The sequence below is a fragment of the Mustela nivalis genome (assembly GCF_964662115.1).
Source record: "Mustela nivalis genome assembly, chromosome: 7".
Classification (NCBI taxonomy): domain Eukaryota; kingdom Metazoa; phylum Chordata; class Mammalia; order Carnivora; family Mustelidae; genus Mustela; species Mustela nivalis.
Window position 1 is genome coordinate 66,407,534 of NC_139026.1, and position 19,930 is coordinate 66,427,463.

General features: G+C 41.4%; 1 protein-coding gene and 1 pseudogene across 2 annotated transcripts in view; both read right to left on the reverse strand.

Moving 5' to 3' along the window:
- Positions 1-757, reverse strand: LOC309868510 (rab15 effector protein pseudogene; annotated as a pseudogene). Its single transcript has one exon. The product of its transcript is annotated as a rab15 effector protein pseudogene (transcript).
- Positions 758-7,264: 6,507 nt separating this feature from the next.
- Positions 7,265-19,930, reverse strand: part of LOC309870254 (liprin-beta-1-like) — a gene marked incomplete at both ends in the record, with an annotated part of 48,629 nt that continues 35,963 nt past the window's right edge. Inside the window, 9 exons of the mRNA XM_082742438.1 lie at positions 7,265-7,567; positions 11,171-11,259; positions 11,407-11,518; positions 12,203-12,353; positions 13,845-13,973; positions 14,260-14,392; positions 16,523-16,555; positions 17,019-17,190; positions 19,394-19,463. Coding sequence (XP_082598564.1) covers positions 7,265-7,567; positions 11,171-11,259; positions 11,407-11,518; positions 12,203-12,353; positions 13,845-13,973; positions 14,260-14,392; positions 16,523-16,555; positions 17,019-17,190; positions 19,394-19,463 — 1,192 coding nt within the window. The remainder of the gene's footprint in view (positions 7,568-11,170; positions 11,260-11,406; positions 11,519-12,202; positions 12,354-13,844; positions 13,974-14,259; positions 14,393-16,522; positions 16,556-17,018; positions 17,191-19,393; positions 19,464-19,930) is intronic.

The following is a 19,930-nucleotide window of genomic DNA, read 5'->3' on the forward strand; positions in this document are numbered from 1 at the left end:
AATACTTTTTCCTTTTTGCCTTACAGTCTCTTTGCCCACGTCCAGTTCAGAGGATGCTAATATAAACCTTGCCCACCTCTCTCAGCCCATCTTTCTTACTCAGACAGTTCCCCAGCAGCTTTCTGATGGGCACACACTCTTCCGTTTCCAGGACAAACTGTGCCACGGCCTTCTGTCCTGGCAACTGGCCCCGCACGGTCTCACTTTTGACTGTCCAGGACTACTCCTCTGATGTCTTTGGGCTTACCTGGCACCCCAAAGATGATAAACAGGCCCAGTCAGTCATCTCCTATCAAGTGACAGAATTCTTCAAGCTTATCAAATCGACTTCTCTTCCTGGAAGACCCCCCTGCCCTGGATTCTGGAGGGGACATGTCACAGGGCTGAGATGCCACAGGAGGGAGGGAAGACATCTGCAGAGTTTGCACTGCCAGCTGAAGCCTGATCTGTTTGTCGGCTCCCCAGAAAGTCCAAATCCAGTCTGCCCCGAACAGTACAGCTTGGTGCTTGGTCATCTTGGTGGTGGTGAGCCATTCATCCACTCCCTTGTCTTGGCAGAAAGTGATGAAGTGGATTAAGAAGATCTCGTTCAGAGTGTTGGAAGCTGGGCACAGATTGCTCAGAGGATCTTCGAATCCAAGATACTCCCTCACTTTCGGAGCTGCATGGACTATAGCCTCGCTGACAACCTCACAGATGCTGGAATCCTCTTTGCTGTCCTTCGGAGGCAACTGTTGCGATGAGTTTTGCCCCATATTTCCTCTTCACCTGATCAATACTGCTTCCGGAGATCGAACGTATGAAGCTCATGCAGAATGACTTCTTCGGAGAAGTTTTACGGTGTTTTACAGTGAAGTCATGTCTGGTAATGCAGTCCCAGTTTTCTGACTCAGCATTGACGTGGCGTAGCTGAGCACATAGACACACAGCTAAACAAACATGCCCGGTCTCTCTGTTTGCCAATGAGGTGTGTTGTATTCACACATTCCTGCTGGTTTATTAAGTTAGAGATGATTAACTCTCACCAAAACATCTGTTCTTCTCTAGCGATGTTCATTCCACTTCTAATATTGGGCAATCTCTTCCAAGATAGGTTTCCGCTTTTCAAATTTTACTTAAAGACAGTATTTAGTTCTTTAAAGGAATATACATCTCCTTCTAAAACAAACTTCTTCAACTTTGATGGCGAGTCATTTCCCTTTGCTTTTCTAATAACCCCTCTACTAGGATTCCTTACGCCGCACCCAGTCCAGCTGCCTATTTCCTTTTGTACAGAAATTCCTCAGAGCCCTCAAATTTCTACCTGTCGATATAAGCTATAACCCTCCCCCATGAAATTTATGGGAGTTTGCAAATGATAAAGCATCTGTGTCACTGTTCTAATAGGTCAGAAATAAAGCCTACTGGGTATTCTGCACAAAGGAAAATAAAGTCACAGAGCATAAAAACAGGAGACAATTATCAACTGACTTTATTTCTTTTCATATGTTAAAACCAGCAGTGCACAATGTTTTGTAAATAAAATATATCTCATCAAAAAAATATTTAACTTTATCACATATCATCAGTTATGTTACACTGCCCTGAATAAAGAATATTTGGCATCTCTAACAGTCTTCTGGCATATTTTTTTTAACCAGGTTTGAATAAGAAATTGTTTTTCAAATGGTGACATATGTTCACATTAAAAAAAATACTAGTATGTAAGAGTCCAATACAGTTACCAGACAATGAATAGTAGAGAGTAAAGGATTATTATTAGCATCAGATCATTTTAGTCACGAATAAACAGTAATTTGGTATTATAGGCCCTTGCTGAAAAGCTTGGTAACCTGCTAAGAACTTGCAAGATCACACCACTGATATTCAAATAGAATTTATAAGCAAATCCATGGGCACATACTGAACTGCCTCTCCCCACACCAATTTGTGACGTGTCTTTACCATGTTGGCTATCGTGGGAAGTGTAGTAGTGAATAAAAAATAGGTTATTTTTTCGACTACCCCTAAAAATAATGATAAACACAGTAAGTTTTTGCCACCGCTATTTCCTTTAGAAATAAATGTCATCTGGGCCCTGTGCTAAAAACATGAATTACGTTTTCTCATCAATATATAGCCATTCTAAAACTCCTTGTGCAGCCTCAGCGTTACTGAACTCTGAGACGAAATGTTCAGATGCATATTCAGCTTAACATAAAAAAATCCCATCCACTGATAGCCTGAGAAATATACAATTAATAACAGTAGGTAGATCGTTAGTATTTTGATGTCATGAGATACTCAGCAAGAAGGAAAATAAGCAGCTTAATACTGTGAAGGTTTTTGTTTGGGTCTGATTTCTTCAGAAATTTCTACAAATTTGGGGGGGAACTTCTGAATTCATTTGAGTTAATAGTATTCAAATGTCCCTGGTGTTCTTCCTTTTGAGGCTAAAGGATCCAAGATGAAGGCTGAAACTTTCAACTCTTCAACAATTAACTGGGTGATGTGTCATCAGAGAAGGGGCATTTCATATACCCTAATTTAGTTGGGATGATCAATATTAACTCATTTTTAATATCATTAAAATTCAGCTTGGAGAAGGAGAGATCATCCCAACCTTTCGAGGACCACTTGGTATATGACTGTTTGGAGCACTGCATTTGCTTTCATCATCTCCTGTATGTCACAAAATAAAAGTTCTATTTTCTATGTACTAAATATATACACGTATTTAGAAAAATATATAAAATAGGACAAGAGGTGGCAAGTGGAGGTGGCCGCTGGAATTTAGCAGGCACGTGGAACACTTGAGGAAATTCCACATACGGATTTTGAAAGCATGTAATGTCCTATGCTGACAGCTACAGTGTTGTCACACTGACGTGACGAGATCATCCACGCACTGCTTCCTGATCCCCAAATCCTGGGTACTGTTGAATGGGAACGTGAAACGCTACAGTAAAACACTCATATTAAATGCAACACTTTAAATATATCACAGATTTTTACATTAAATAGAGGACAGACCACTACACTCTCATTCACCAGTGTCTCATTTTTCATGGCGTCTTCGGAATAGGCACACGCTGTCCCCCGCAACCCAGGCCTCTGTGTCCATTTCCGAGAAGGTGGAATGATCAATTGTATATAATCTGTTGTTTGTTCTAGATTCTTTGAGTTGTTTGAAAAATCAGGTGGAGGAAAGCCAAGGGGCTCCTCGTGCTCGTCCAAGTGCTCAGATTAAACATTGGAGTCCTCGTCAGTGATGCTGGCACTGGGGAAACGGGCGGCAAAATCCCGAAACATGTCGTCCTCCTTTAACTTGCGCTGGAAAACAAGGGGATGGGGTCATGAAACAGGAAGCAGGAGCTCGGCACGACACACGCTCCGTTAAAACATGCAGTCCTTTGGGGTTATTTTAAATATCTTTTTAGAATAACATTTTTATTTTAAACTTCTTCTCATTTTTAAAGATTTTATTTTTAAGTAATCTCTACCCCCAACGTAGGGCTCGAAGTCACAACCCCATCAAGAATCGCACGCTCCACCAACGGAGCCAGCCAGGTGCCCCTGTAGAATAACATTTTAACTTCGTTTTACAGACTTACCGTTAGATTGTTGATGCCTTCGGTGAACACCCGTATCTGTCTCACTGTGTCTTCTGAATCCTCCATCTGTAAAGAACACACCCATCATGTGACCTACTCGGTTGCATCATTTCAAAGAAAGGACAGCAAAATGAGAAGTCGAAGAAGAAATAATGCAAGTGATATGAAACGGGCTGGGAGCAACAGAACACTTCTGGGGATACCTCCTTTCGTTACAGCAACCAGAGGCTAAGAATGAGCCAAAATGTCCCTTTACTGGCACCTCTAGCCTAATGCTCTGATATTGACAATGACATCAAAGGATTGGTGACTAGGGGGCAATACTCAAATCCAGGACTTTGCATTGAAAAAGACTACATGAGCTGTGTATTTCCACTTGACTTAATACACAGACTTCCATAACCCAGAGACAGTATAACATCAGTGAACAGCCCAGCCTGGCAGCTTGGAAGCCCAGGTCTTCAAGCTGCTCTTCTATCTCAGGTGAGTTACTCAGCCTCTCCGTGCCTCGGTTTCCTTCCCCCTACACTGAGGATGACAAGGCTCTGTCAGTGAAAGCTGACATACGTTAACTGCTGAGGATAGTGCCTGGGACATAGCAAGCAACTGGGAAGCTATTGACTATTATTTTCTTATTATATTTTCAGATATTAGAGAAAAAACTGATTAGTAGACACAGTGCATCAAGTTTCCATTTAGTGTTTCATGGCTGGAGGAACTTGAAAGAAAACAGGCATGTCCTATTGCCTTTACCTGCTCCAACCAGTCCAAATCATCTTCGTCATACAGACGCGTGTCCAATCCAGGTTTAAATCCCTTCTTAGAGGTACTTCCTGATGGATGTCCCAGTTCCATAGGACAAATATATTTTTCCCTATCTTCCTGTCTCTTCCTTCTCAGTTTCCAAAAATTGCCGAAGGTAAGTTTCCTTGGCTTTAAAAGAAAAGCAAACATCCAGGGATTTAATAAAACTCATATGGCAGAGAATTGAGAATATGCATGATTCAAATATTCACTCCATTTACAGAGAAAAGCAATTGGATGATTAAATTGGTGTGACAAAAATAAAAGCACCCTGTGTGTGTATGATTGATGTGCCCAAATATAATAAATGATCCAGATTATGAATCTCAGAAGATTAAGCTCGTTCTACTTATTCACCCCAATTAGCTGCGCAGTCACGGTGATATGCAAAAAAATGCCAAGAGCCTTAGTTTTTGATTAAACAGGACTTAATGCAATGATATTTCTCAGGGATGAATCCAGTTTTGCAAGGTTTTCCCATCTCAGATCAGGAAAAGAGAATGGTCCTAACTGTGTTTTCTTTTCAGGGGAAGCTAGGATTATCCTGTATGCCGGCTATGCTTCCATAACAGAACTGAGGTTGCTAAAGGAATCCTCGCTTGTTTGGAGAGAGAATTTCTAATGATACTTGGAAGAGAAACTCCATCTGAGTCACTGCATAGTCCCTGAGACTATCAGTTCAGCAGACGGTGATCAGGCTGATGGTGAGAATTTAAATAGAACAGAGTCTTTGAGAAGTTTCAAATCTGGCAGATCTCTTAAGAGAGAAAGGGAGCTAATGAGAAAGTGTCAGGCAGGTAGAGGAGGTAAAAGAGAGAGAGAGAGAGAAATATCTATATTTCTATATATAAAGAAATTAGTACAAATTTGCAGAAGAGCTGATAAACTCTATCTCCACATTAAGTTGGTTGAGATAACAGACTCATAAGAGTTCACAGAGAAATGATTAAAAAGAAGAAAATGTAATCTGAATTTGGTATGACCCATGAATCTGGGTATACCCAGAAACAGCCATTCTCTGTTGGTCTACCTTGAGTCATTTCTTAAGTATCTTTTTCTAACTTGCAAGATTGGTTCATTGCAAGCCAGACAAGTTGAATCTGTGTGAGAAATCTTCCTCTTCTGCTGGATTTATCCATAGAACAACTGCAATCAATGTTTGAGCCCAAGTCATGGACTCTGCATTGGCAATACATTGACTGCATCCCAACGTCATCTTCTTCATCACTGTTAACTCTAATAGAATAAATGTGAGCAAAGGTTCCCCCAGAAAGACACTTGCAAAAATGCATTTTCTTAATTACTCTTAAAGATGCACAGACCATTATCCCATCCACAAGACTCAGGAAACTCCAGAAAATGGGACAGTCAGGTCAAAACCAAGCCCCAGCTTTAGTTTTTGCTTTAACCAGTTATTAGAAGACAGAAGCCTAAACCAACCTTCACTTTGGCCTTGGCTGTCAGGAGTACATAATCTGGTAACTCCATGGCATCACGCTTTTGGTGCTGGGCCTCGGCCCCGATCAGAAGGTTGAAATGAGTAGCCAAATGTCTTCGCAAGAGGGTCTTACTTGGTGGGATGTTCAATAGCTGAGCCATTGTTTCTACATTAAAACGAGGTTCTAGAACCTATAAAAAAAAAAAGTCATTTAAGGCACTGTGTATCATGCATGTCTGCCCTGTGCTTTGTAATTGGCAAAGTTCCTTCATTTAGTCATCACCAATGATCCCACAACAGCCCAGAGAGACCGAGCATGGACTTTGATTTTCAAGCTATAGATCTTTATTTTGCCTAAGCCAGTGAGAAGTAGAGCCGTTCCCAACATCCATGCATTCCAAAGTTAGGGCTTGTAGCTCCCCAAAGTGGAGCCTTTGGAAGGCGACTCCTTATATCACTGTGCAGAAATAGAATCTGGATGTGGCAGGTGTTTCACGCCTTTGGTGCTGCGCCTCACATGAGAACCAGTGGCCAGATGGTCACATAAGATAAGAGACAATGGATTGAAATCTGATCTAACCCTACATGATACAAATACATGATGGGGAAAAATACTCGGAAAGTAAAGACTCCCTAGAAATGGTTACAGGAGGGCTCAGTTTGATGGTGCTAGGATTATGACAAGCAAACTGATAATGTCCTAACTCATTTGACTGATGGAAACAAAATGAGAAGTCAGTTTTTCAATTAAAAGAGAGTTTTACCATGAGCCCACCATGGACACCACTGCCTCTGAGATTGGGGGCATATTCTGCCAAGTCCACGGAGCGCAGCCACTCCATCACCCGGTGATTGGTCCACTGCTGAACTTCGGACGGGGTGACGCTGTTCTGTGAGAACAAACAACCACCAGGAGCTTCAGTCATGAGAGACTGTGGGCTCTGAGAAACACACAGAGGGTTTTGGAGGGGAGGGGGGTAGGGGGTTGGGTGAGCCTGGTGGTGGGTATTAAGGAGGGCACGTATTGCATGGAACACTGGGTGTGGTGCATAAACAATGAAATCTGGAACATTTTATTTTTTATGAAAAAAGTAAAATAAAAGGAGCGTTAGTCCATTGACTGTGGGATCCCAAACACTCAAACTGCACCTTCTACAAAGTCTGCCTTCTAGAGCACAATTCCCTCGACATCCCACTAAGTATTTACAGAAAAGGTGAAAAGGGGTCTGCTAATCTCAGTTTTGTTTTGAGGCATCCGTGCCAGTGTTCCAAGCTTTTTTCACAAACTCATGAAGCAGTGCTTTAGGAAAACAAGTCTCTAGAGTGATATTTAACTCTGTGGCTTAAGGAGGCAAGAAAATAAGAGACACCTGAGAAAAGGAGGGAGGGAAATTAAAACACAATCTTTGTGGTTACACAGGTAGACCCATCACAATGGGGGGGATATAGGAAAATAAAGCCCGAGAAGGTAATGAGGCTGGACTTGAGGCTCTGAGGATGGCAGAAGCCTTCCCTGCCGGCCCATGAAGACTCGTGTGTCTGTTTTGCCCGCACAGCTGTCCCGTGCATGGAGAGCGCATGCAGCGGGAATCTCAACCTCAGGTGCTACCTCGTCAGACGGCCGCCTCCCCAAACAGTTCGGTTCAAAGTTATTGATCCTCAGGACCTGGATAGCCCTTTTGATACTGAGATGATGTAGCACACTCACGACCTTCAAAGACAGTAAGTCATCCTGGAAAAAAAAACAAAACAAAACAACAACAAAAAGAGGAGTTCACTGAGCTGGCCTAGAGCAGGAGGACCTTCTCAGGGAAATTTCAGAAAACAAGTAAAACTAGGAAACCCCTCTACCAACAGGCCTCGAGCGCTTGTATTTTCAAACCCTTTATTTGGTAACAGAACACTTTTTTTCCTGTTCCCAACAAAATCCTCTCCAGGACCCCAAATTAAAAACAACCACCAAAAAATTAGTGTTGTATCAACAGAAGCCAAGTTTCACCTGTTTCTCTTCCGGACACTTTGAAACAGGATCGTGAGACCCCACAGCTCTGTAGAGCACAGTTGGAAAGGAATTGGCTGGGTTACACTTTGATTTGGTGTGATAAAGCAAAGAGTTAAGAGCCCATGATGTTCCGTGAGGACAGCAGAACTAGGTTTGCTGAACTAAGGCACATCACCATTTGGGAGAAAATCAGAAAAGTATCTCTGTTATAGTATTCCCCAAGCCTCAAGGAATCTCTAGTTCTTGATTATTATGCTCTATCCAGCAGAGTCTGTGATCGATGAGAAGGTTTTGGTGAGAGTTAAAGAGAAAGGAGACATGAAGAAGTTATTAGTAGCAACATGTATCACCATCAGTTCCTTCCAGGTGTAACTTTCCTGTCTGTGGTTATTGGGAACATTTCAAACATACCAAACACACCAAAACAAATTATTTCAGAAGGTGATGTGGAGGGCAGTGTCAAGATAAGCACCAGTCTATTTCCAAACACATCAAGAAAATAAAACAAGAAAAATATCCATTTTAGACACACCTTACTGATAAACACATTTGTTGGTGGTGGGGGGGGGGTGATAATCTATTATAGAAATAGTTTTTAAATAAAAATATTGGACAATCAGCTTAAATTCTTAAAGCTACTCAGCAAAATTATTTCCTGAATTTTTTTTGGATCAATTTCTTTAAGGCACTTCCTTATGGTAAGTTAGAAGGCATTCAACACATTTTAATCTAAGATTGAGACACCCATTCAAAACATTTCCACGTGGGTCAGTTTCAACTAATTCAAGTTTTTCAGATTTAAAAAAATCTAAATACGTGATTACAATGTAAATACAATGCAAATTATTTTAGCTTGAGACATTTTTTTTAGAGGGCTGTTTTAAATCAAAACAGATACTATTTTTAGATTTTTTAACAAATCTTTTGTTTTTTTAAAGATTTTTATTTATTTATTTGACAGAGCAAGATCACAAGTAGGCAGAGAGGCAGGCAGAGAGAGAGAGGAGGAAGCAGGCTCCCTGCTAAGCAGAGCCCGACGCCGGACTCAATCCCAGGACCCTGAGATCATGACCTGAGCCGAAGGCAGGGGTTTAGCCCACTGAGCCACCCAGGTGCCACCGCCTTCTTCTTCTTTTTTTTTTTTTATTTGACAGAGAGAGAGAGATCATAAGTGGGAGAGAGGCAGGCATAGAGAGAGAGGGAGAGGCAGGCTCCCTGCTAAACAGAGAGCCTGATGCAGGGCTCGATCCCAGGACCCTGAGATCATGACCTGAGCCGAAGGCAGGGGCTTAACCCACTGAGCCACCCAGGTGCCCCTAAAAAAATCTTTTAGGTAATTTTAATTTACCAAAGAGTTGCCAAAGAAGAGATAATAGTTCCATATATCCTTCACTCAGCTTTCCCTAATGGTTAACACCTTCTATAACCATAATGTAGTCATCAAAACTGAGGAATTAACATAAACAAAAAAATGGTAATTAAAACTACAGACTTTACTCAGATTTCACCAGCTTTTCCACTAGGTCCTTTCTCTATTCCAGGATCCAGCCCAGGATATCATGTTCAAATAGGTATTTTTGTGACTCAGAACTTTTGAGGTCTAATTGTCTAAGATGATTTACTCTTTTATAGTCACAAAATTTATGTGCACTTTTCTTGTGGTTTTAAGCCTGAATCTACTCACGTTCGTGCAGAAGCATACCTACCTAGACAAGCAGGCAAGTATTTACTGAATTTGTTGCAGGCTGAGCTATTAAGAGGAGGAATCTGGAAACATCTTGGGTTCAAACACCCTGTGACTTCTGACTACTTTCTGGCTGTGGAAACTTGGTTGAGCTACCCCATTTCTCAAGTTTCTCATTCCCTCACCTAAACACTGGGGGATAACAAGAATGTCACCTCAAGGCTTGCTGAAACTGGAGTATTCATAGGAGTACGGAGCTTGGAAGAGTGTCTGGCACACAGTATACATGCAATGTGCCACGCGCTCGTGTTATTACAAGCAGGTGCCCACCAAGGTACGGACTTTGGTTCAATGACAGAGAAGAAAATGAATCCCATGAAAGGAACCCCACAATTCTGACATTGAAAAATAAGCTGTTTGAAATTTTCAACAACTTTTTTTAAAAAAACGATTTATTTATTTGACAGACAGAGATCACAAGTAGGCAGGGAGGCAGGCAGAGAGAGAGAGGAGGAAGCAGGCTCCCTGCTGAGCAGAGAGCCCGATGCGGGGCTCAATCCCAGGACCCTGAGATCATGGTCTGAGCTGAAGGCGGAGGCTTAACGCACTGAGCCACCCAGATGCCCCAAATTTTCAACAAACTTAAAGAAGATACTTCTCGGGGTTGGTTCCAGAGCGTAGCTCACAAAAGGCCTTTTAAAGAAAAGAATCTAAAGCAGCAGTGCACTAACAGGACTGCGGAATCTAGAACAAGTTCTCCTGGAAACCGTCTCTTCCACTGTTGTAAAGTCCTTCTACCTCTTAGATGGAAGGATAAAAATACGGAACAGTAATGCAGGAATCAGAGAGTCCACCTCAGTCTACTTCTTGCCTCTGCGATTACTCCCCTAGTGGAACGGGGCTAAAGAGAGAAAGGAGGCAGGTTTTGGGTAACATTCTCCAAAGCAGAAGGGAGGAGAGGAGACGGGTCTCTAGATGTCAGGTCAAAAGGGTGGTCTCTTCTGAGCAGTCACTGCATATAGGAATGTGTAACTCAGAAACCCCCAGGGCTTCGACACTCTACACTCTATTTTTTAAACATCGTTAGGAGAGGGGCGCCTTGGTGGCTCAGTCAGTTAAGTGGCTGCCTTCGGCTCAGGTCATGATCCCAGAGTCCCGGGACCAAACCTCACATCAGGCTCCCTTCTAAGTGAAAGTCTCCTCCTCTCTCTGACCCTCTCCGGGCTCGTGCTCTATCTCACCCTCTCTCTCAAATAAATGAATAAAATCTAAAATAAAATAAAACAAAGCATCTTCATAACATATAATTCGCATATAAAATTATGCGAAAATTTACCCCTTCAAAGCGTGCACTTCAGGGTCTACATTGTCGAATATACATAAAACCATCTTCCTGGAGAGCTGAGTTTAGATTAGCCTTCATACAGCTTAAATCCAAGTTTTAAATTTCCCAACGATACTGCAATCACCAAATCCTCTGACTTCAACTTAACAGAAACTCTTCTGGCTCTTCTCAAGTTAAGGCAACACCCTGAAACTCTGGTGGAATCATTGTGAAAACAATGTATTTTGCTCACTATTTCTGTGTCTTTCCAGAGAAAAGCAATTTGACACTCCCCTTCCCCAACTCCCAGGAGCCAATCACTTACAAGAGTCATGTAATGGAGCATTCGACCATCTACCCGTCCTTCGTCAAACTGGGTCTTGTACTGGGGGAGACCAATGTCATCCAACCACCCTACAGGAGAGAAATCGGTGTTGTTAGTAAGCCACGCAACACCTGTACTTGTGATTCAAAAGAAAAAGCAGCTTCATTCATTTATTCATTCATTCATTCAGTCACTCATTTACTCATTCATGAATGAGTGAATTTAAAATCTCTTACTAGTAACCCAGTTGAAATCCAGCTTTCCATGGTTGGTTTCTTCTTCAGACCCCACGGCTTGCAGTGCCAGCTGGAGCTTCTTTCGATGAAGTGAACGCTTAATCCCAAGTTCCTGAAATAATAAGCAGAAACACTGGTTTGACCATTCTGTCACTATGGGCTAGATGCCACTGGCAAAAGATGCCAGCTCCCCCCAAACGAAGCCAGTGTTAAAGACCCGACAATCCTGTTCAGTCAGCATGCCAAGTCAAGTTGGTGAAATGTTGCTGAACAAAAGGCCCCTAGAAAGCCAAGACCACAGCAACTAGTTTAGTGGGATGTTCCATTCCCTAGTAGGCTCCTTCCTCAGCAAGACTGGAATTCTATTCTTTCTGTACAAAAGGTTAAACAATTAGGAAATATGTTAAATAATTTGACGTAAGATGTAGGGCTCTTTCCTTTTCCTTTTTGCAAAGTAAAGTTGAATTGCATACATTACACTGAGAAGTTGGGCCAATGCTAAAGCCTCACAAAGATTCTGAGAAATATGAGCTTAAGGTTTATTATTATGTCTATACAATTATTTCTCATTAAAATAGCCAGTGGCTTACATGTTTCATAAGGAATCATTAAGATCAGGTCCTTCTTGTTAAATCCATGCGATTAAATTAAAAAAAAAAAGTGTGAAGCAGAAAACACAGTTTTTCAAGAGTACTGACTGGCTCCCCCCACTCCCCTTTCTGGAGTATAAAACAATTCTACAATCATATTCTCTTTCTCAGTAGCCATTGTCTAAACAAAACAGAGAAGCAGTCACCTTCTCCAGATCTTGCTGAGAAGCCTGCAGAAGTGTTTGGCCAGATGCAATCCAGTGCTTGCCTGAATTCACGTAGGACCCCAAGCCCTGCTCCACAAGCCAATCGCAAACCTGCTCCTTGGTCCATTTGGCAAATGGCATATCCAAGTCGCTATAAGAAAACGAACAACTGTGTGAAGAACAATTCCAAGCCAGCCCTGTGGCTTCTCAAGGTTGACCAACTTATACTGAATGAATGTAGAAATTCCCTAGTAATGCCCTATTTGACCATGAAAAGCTTACTTTTCAGTCCATGTTTAGGGGAGGTGGTACTGGCATTGAAAGTTACCTCAAAAGGACCACAGCTTTCATTTTCAAATGAAACCACAAAAGATTCAATATGTTTGAGCAAGAAACATATTTGTGGAAGAAAAACAAGTTGAACCAACAAGTCAAGTCACTGTACTAGTTTCAGTCAACGTGGTTTGAAGACTGAATTTCTAAACAGAAAACACTAGGTTAGATGGAAAGAAATCAAGTCTAACTTGAACTGTAGCAGAATTATGGTTTCTCTCCAAATGGTTATCAGTGAGAAGAGCGCAACATGCCATCACTGAGTACAGGGAAACATAATCACAGTAATTTCTGGGTCAAATTTTCTACTTTGACATGTAAATCGTGTTCCTCTTTGGGGGAAAAAAAATGTAGATAAACAAAAATTTTCTTTATTTTTTTTTAAAACAGCACAAGGAGATCCTCTACTGTGTATAAAGAGAACACATGGCAAATGAGACCTTCATGTGTTTGGAGAAAGCCAGGGTTTCCTCCTTGATAAAACCTGTGCCCAGTCTTCTGCGAGGGTAGGAGAAACCATGTTCCAAAGACTAAGTGTAATGGTTTGTGCTAGATGTTTGCCAACCCCATCCTTCTCATGCTCAGTAGGTCAGTACAGTAATTTCAAAACAGCCCTCAATTGTGGTAAGGGTGTAGGAAAAGTTCCTAGAGTCTTAACAGATAAAGCATTACGTAGTCCTGATAAATTCAGGATTATTTAATCCTGATTAAATTCCGTTAGAATTTGTGTCTTAATGAATTTATGTAGGTGCGTTCACAGAATCCATTAGTCATTAACGTTCACTGAACAGTTACTATTTACCAGATACTCAACGCATATAAACTCCTTTAATCTTCATAATTAGACTAATTCATACCAGGGGACACGGAGGCGTAGAGTATGGATGTAGTTGCTCAAAGGTCACCCAGGTTACAGGAAGCAGCCAAGCCAGCAATCAGATCCAAGCAGTCTGTCTCTAGAACCTACTCTTAACTGCTATGTTAGCCCATCTCTCTAGAGCTATGCTTTAGAGTACTTGGAGTAACTATTTTCTCAGTCAGATTGAAGTCAAAGAATCATTCTTACACAGATGTTGCTGACACTTTAGCTTTGGTTCCTCCCCTGGCTCACGCAGCCCTCATCTTCTGCATGATTTTCACCAACCACTGCCAACCCGCACTGCTCTAAAGATGACGGACCCCTCTGCCAGGCAAAGGGGTAAGCAAGGGATTCTACTGCTCAGCCCAGGGACAATACTAACATTACAAGTGCTCATAGCCTGGACATGTGGGTAGAGATGTCAAAGTCCATTCGTTCAGTTTTTCTCACCTGTTAGATTGTCCCAAATCTCGAGACCAACCCAGTCGTGGCCCTGCAGTTGCCCTTGTCCCTCCTCTTTTAAATTCAGGCTCAGACAGGTCATCTGGGTTGAATGTAGTTGACTGACTTCTCCTAAGTCTGAATAGAAGAAACAACATCACATTGCCTTGTAGAGACCTGAGGAGACCTTAGGACTTTAAAGTTAATGAGAACATTGCTTATGTATGGTCAGAAAAGATGTCTGGATTTACACTTTAACTGAGACCCAGTGAGTCAGTGCATCCCAGATCACAATCTTCCTTCCATCAAAGGAACAGCAAAGCCTTACAACTGCATACTTGTTTCTAGGCAATCTTCCATTTATTCCTACATTTGAGCAACACACAACACAAAGCCCCCTCCGGTTGTCTGCTGTGTTACTTACTTTCTAAAGAGTTTCGTGATCCCTCTGGATTTCTTTTTGGAATCCGGCGATGGTGGAGATATCTGCGAATTTTTCGGCTGGGAAGATCTACCAGCCAGATCTAGGTGCTCAGCTGTCTCCTTCTCTGTTTCAGCTATCCCAAGAACAGAATACATACTTGGTGAGTTTTAAAGTACGGAATGAACATGACTAGATGCTACCCTTCTTAACTTTAGCAACTCTTCACAAATTCTTCTTCTGTTGGTCTGTAAAGACCACCCTACAAATATTACAGATGGAACACAAATTTATGTTCTGCTTTACCGTCTGCTGTGTATCAGTGAATGATGTGTATAATATCGCATATGATATTGTGCCTAAATTCATTAACTCACAAATTACCACCTCTTTGAAGTTCAAAGGTGGGATAGGATTGCCACATTCTTTAAGTGATCTGAGATCACTTAAATTAATCTCGATTTTTCTGCAGCACTTGGTACTGCTGACATTCTTCCCACATTCTTCAAAAACATCATCTCCTTCATCTTGTTAGGACAATCTCCCAGATCTGTCATCTGATCGTTTCTTCTCTGCTATAGGACCTGTTTTCTCCTCTTCTTCCACTCCGAGATTCTGTTCTAGGCTCCTGCCAGCAGGATCTCTGAACAAGTTCACCCACTCCGTGCCTGGCACAAAATGATGGCTTCCCTCATTCATAAGCAGCCAGTATCACAATCTCTGGTCCTAATCTCTCTCCCCAGACTCAGGATCTGAACGTTTATGGATATTCCCAATGTGCTGTGCCAGGAACATCTTAGACTCAACAAATCCATCCAATTCTCAGAAGAATTCTCTTAGATTTTCTTATTTAATATTCCCTTGATACTAATTAATATTCTTCCTGTTACTCCCATTCACACTCTTTGGCATTTTCTTTTCACTCCCTCCTCTCCTTTGGCATTTACATCAGATCCTAGTCACCAAGCCCTGGCAGTCTTTTTTCAAGAGAGTTATTCCTATTTATAACTTGCTATGTCCTACTGAGAAAAGACTGTACTGGATATGCACACATTTTTCTTTTGATATAAAATCAGTGTCTGTTGATTCTGCCTTGAAAGAGTAACATCCAAATTTGCTACGCCCAGTTCTCCCAGCATTCTCTATTTCTTAATTCTTTTACCTGCCCCTTAAGACATGATCCCCCACTAACAAACACAAGCAGTACTGTTTCCTCAGTGTGAGACGACACTTTTACGGGAAAGAAAAAGTTGTACAAAAATCACAGAAATGGTGTTTCAGCAAGATACAAAAGTTGCAGAGGTTGACTTTTCTACGAAGCACAGCTGTGATTATAGGTTATAATAAGCAGCACTGGGCTCTTAGCATTAACAATGTATTTCTTCTAAGAAAGATGCAAAAACATTTGAAAATGTTGTCTGGATTTTATTTATCCCATGTGTATTCTAGAAATGTAAGACTGCAAAGGGAGAAAAGTAACCTGTGCTGACCCACATGAGTTGGTGTATGGGTATCTCAGGGAAAATCCAAAGGAACCTTTCCATCCAAACCCCAAAGCCATCATGGGTACGGGTATACCAGAAAATGTTGCCTAACTCACCCTCATTCTAAAAGCATCCTGTTTCCATTTTTTTGTTTTGAGGATGTTTCCTCCCTCCCATGCCCCACACTTTTAAAAAGGAAAACGGAGTTTCCCCTCTCCTAAAATCACTCTAGGGGAGGCTCCTTAAATATCCCAGAAATCTTCCTCCAGTGTCACTAAATGCCACTTCCATCTTCAAAGCAATAAATGTCAGAAGAACATTCCCTTAAGAAAAGTCAGTCTAAAGCAATCATTTGCAATGTCTTCTACAGACTTCTCGATTTGGCTGAAAACATTGCTCTCTGGGGATAATGGAGACATGGAGAAGGAACTGTTAGGACCTGGGAGTTAGTGTGAGACAGGATGCACTGGAAGGGTGAGAAAGCTGGAAGGTACGAGGCAGGAGAGTCCTGCCCTGGACTCTGAGGGTGCCGTGCGCTTCTGGGTCCTCCCAGAGCTCCTGGCAAGGTGTCATTAGCAGGGGTTAAAACAGCACGTAGGCTGGGAAGCAAAGACTCTCCAGAAAGTTCACTTTAGCAGCAGTTGGAAGGAACTCTCTGGAGTCGAGGACAACATTTTCTGATCGCTGCCAGCTTGCTTTCTAGAGATTGCAGATACCAAGAGCAAGGATTAGTCAGCCTGGAGGACAGCACTGGCGAAGGCTGGCATGCAGGGGTACGATACCTAGGGTGGGTGCACTGGCACTTCGTTTACGATCTTCAGATATCCCAACAATGCACACAATCACACGCAGCCCAATGGAGAGAACACAGGAGAATGACAAAATGAAACACAGCTCAAAGTCCTACTCACAAAATACACACGGGGGAGGAAAGGCAAGCACTGCGCTGTGCTTCCAACATCGCAGACTCCATTAGCAGGAACAATATGGGGTTAATTGGTCCACTTTCGAAACAGATGAGAAGCTGTTTACAATGAACTCAGAGAGTGTCAAGGGTTTTGGTCTTTCCTCTACACTTATACTCCAACAAGGAGAGCAGGGTGATGGCCTGCACAGAGCTATCTTTACCACCGAATTAAACCCAAGGGGTCAGTTTCTTGCATTCACCTTCATTTCTGAGAACGAGAAACGCACAGATCAATGAACCAGGGAAGGCAGGGGATTGACCCTGTCCTCGTCCTGAGTGAATTAAAGCAAAAGCACGCTGGCCATACGTACCCAACTTTGGTGCACTTGCTGTCCTCTTGTTACTTTTTATTTTAAAAAAGCCACGCCCAAAGAATGATCTGGCTTTCCGAGTGCCAAAGGGGTTGTCGTCCACGGATGCATCACGCCCCGGAGCTTTCGGAGGGAGGCCCCTGAATGGGCTGCTTTCTACAGGAGCTTTATCCTAAAAGACAAGTAATAATAAATGGAACACAGCGTGGCTGTGCACAATTAGGAGTACACGCTGGGCACAACACCTGATCTGTTACACATGTGATTTTATTTAAAAGAATCACAGAACTGATAAGTTGATTATGAACACCAAGCACCATATTACAATTTAGAAAGTCAGTTCTGAAAGCTACTTAGGAAGCAAGAGCAGCAACAAAAACATGTTCATCACTGACCTATAACCGGCATGCTTCATATGTGAAGTATTTAGGACATAGAAATTCTCAAGCTTTATTTTATTTGCCTCATTCCCCCAATGACATGGAAATAAGGTACTGCATAACCAGAATACCAGCAGGCTTCCTATTTTTCGAATGGTTATGACATGGACTAGGCTACAATGCAGTTCACAGTCTTTGTACCGTAACTGCATCAGAAGCCCAGCGTAATATAATCACTGTGCAAAGTAGGCGTTATCTCCAAGCTTCTACACCAGCAGCAGAAAGAGATTCTACTCCAGTTATTTAAATATTCTACTCAAGGAATTACTAGTCAAATGAGGACACAACCAGTGACCGTTAAACATTTTGTTTTTGAGAGGGTGTTCTGAGACATATTCATTACCTTGCCTGCAAGTTACCCGACACAGATAACCAATTTTCAAACACTATGACATGCTTGATACACTTAACACCAAAACTAAACTTGTTATAATTAAATTTTTCTTCATCGATTCAGAAGATTCTTTGGCTGTCTCTAATAGGTCAAGGTCTTTATCGCGAAACTTAACTGTAATTAAGTTATACTTCTAAGTACTGTTGATTTTTTAGCTTTCTTGTTATTTGAATTAGCAGTTCCAGTAACATGATCTATTATATTGTTTTAGTAGGATCCAAAGATGCTTTGATTTGCATGCCCTCATTCCTCTAACATCTCCTGCCCTCTGTTTTTGTTTTTGCAGAGGTAGAGAAAGGGGAGAGGGGACACAAGCTTTGAAGGTGGTTATTTTATCCTCTGAATTTATTGCTCATCGTAACTACAAGTTTATAGATGCCACAGTTTAGTGCAACTATTACCTATGTCTCACCACAGATGTCAAAATCATTTAATCATTTATTGAATTGGCAAGACAAAAAAGGACAAAGGATGCCTGTAATTACAGCTGTGTGCACAGTCCATGCCTTATCAGGGACACCTACATTACAACTCAAGGCATTCAGAGCCAGCAGTCAAGGGAGTGCATCTGGAAGTGGCCTACCAGAAGGTAGCCTTTACAGAGTTAATGGTTGAAAATTGGAGGAAGAACGAGAGCCCTTGTTGATGAGGTCTTTAAAAAAAAAAAGACAAAAAAACAGAACACCAAAATGTTTGCTGTATACACAGTGGCTATATTAAATAAACAGCTGTTCTCGGGCGGGTGACCTAAGGATGTTTTGTGAGGTCTTAGGAAGCCCAAATATGATAATTAAGAATATCACTAGCCTGATTGAGAGTTGGGGGTTTTGTCTGTTTTTTGTACCTCCCCAACAGTTTATTGAGGTGAAACATAAAAAGTAACTGAACAATTAGGGGACATTAAGTACACTCACGGTGTTATATAACTGCCACCTCCACCTAGCTCCCAAACATTTCCATCATTTTAAATAAAACCCCTCACCCTGGAAGCAGTTTCTCTCCGTTCCTCCCTCTCCATCTCTGGCAACCGCCAAACTGGGTTCTGTCTCTATGGATTTATCTACTCTACATACTTCACATAAATGGAATCGTGGACTATCTGATCTTTCGTATCTGGTTTCTTTCATATAACATGTTTTGGAGGTTCTGAGTTTGGGTTTTTTGGAGACAGTTAAGCAATCCCATGTATCAGACATCACAAACATTTTTCCATTGTAATCTGGACATAGGAATGGCTTCATATATTCACAAACTGTTACACACAATTCTAGAAATTAAAATAAACTTTTATCTACTTCTAAGCTATACAATCTCAGTTCCATTTATTTCCAATAATGGCTAATTAGTCTTCAGTTGTGATTATATACACTAGTTTCAACTGTTCATATTCACCCTTCTTAATATTTACCATTAACTGTGGTATCTAATAAATCTGCATTAGAGAAACCTCAAACTCTTCTTGACAGTTTTCTTTGGAAAATGGGAAAATGTGAGGATCCCTAAATATTTGCGTCTCAGGGTAACAGACAGAGAAACAACACAGAACCAACCCCATCTGATGACTCTTTCTTCAGATTGACCAGGCTGCTGGACTTTTGCAGACTTGAAGTTCTAAAAATAACAATAATAGTAATTAGGATTAATAATAAGTGGCTCTGGTGCCACTGTTTCTTAGGAGAATATCTTGGAAAGAAACTAAAACTGTGTGTGGGTTGAATCCTGGTCATAAAAGAAAATCCGGATTCAGGCAGTCACTTATGTGCTTTACTAAATTATAACATTGAGTTCTTTTAAAAGCAGAGGTGGTTAACTGTCCTGCCAATAACTCTAAATGTCCCACACATGTTAGAATAGCTGGAAAAACACTTAGGACTCTCCTTGTGATGTCAACATTTGAAAATAAACCAGCATTTTTCCATGGACCAGTGGTGTATCCTTTTATGTATACATTTAGACCAGGAACTTTTTTATTTTTTATTTTTATTTAAATTTTAGTTAATATACCAGGGAACTTCTAAAATACTCACATACTATTTATATATAATCCTTGTAATTAAAATAAAGGACAGAAGTGTTAC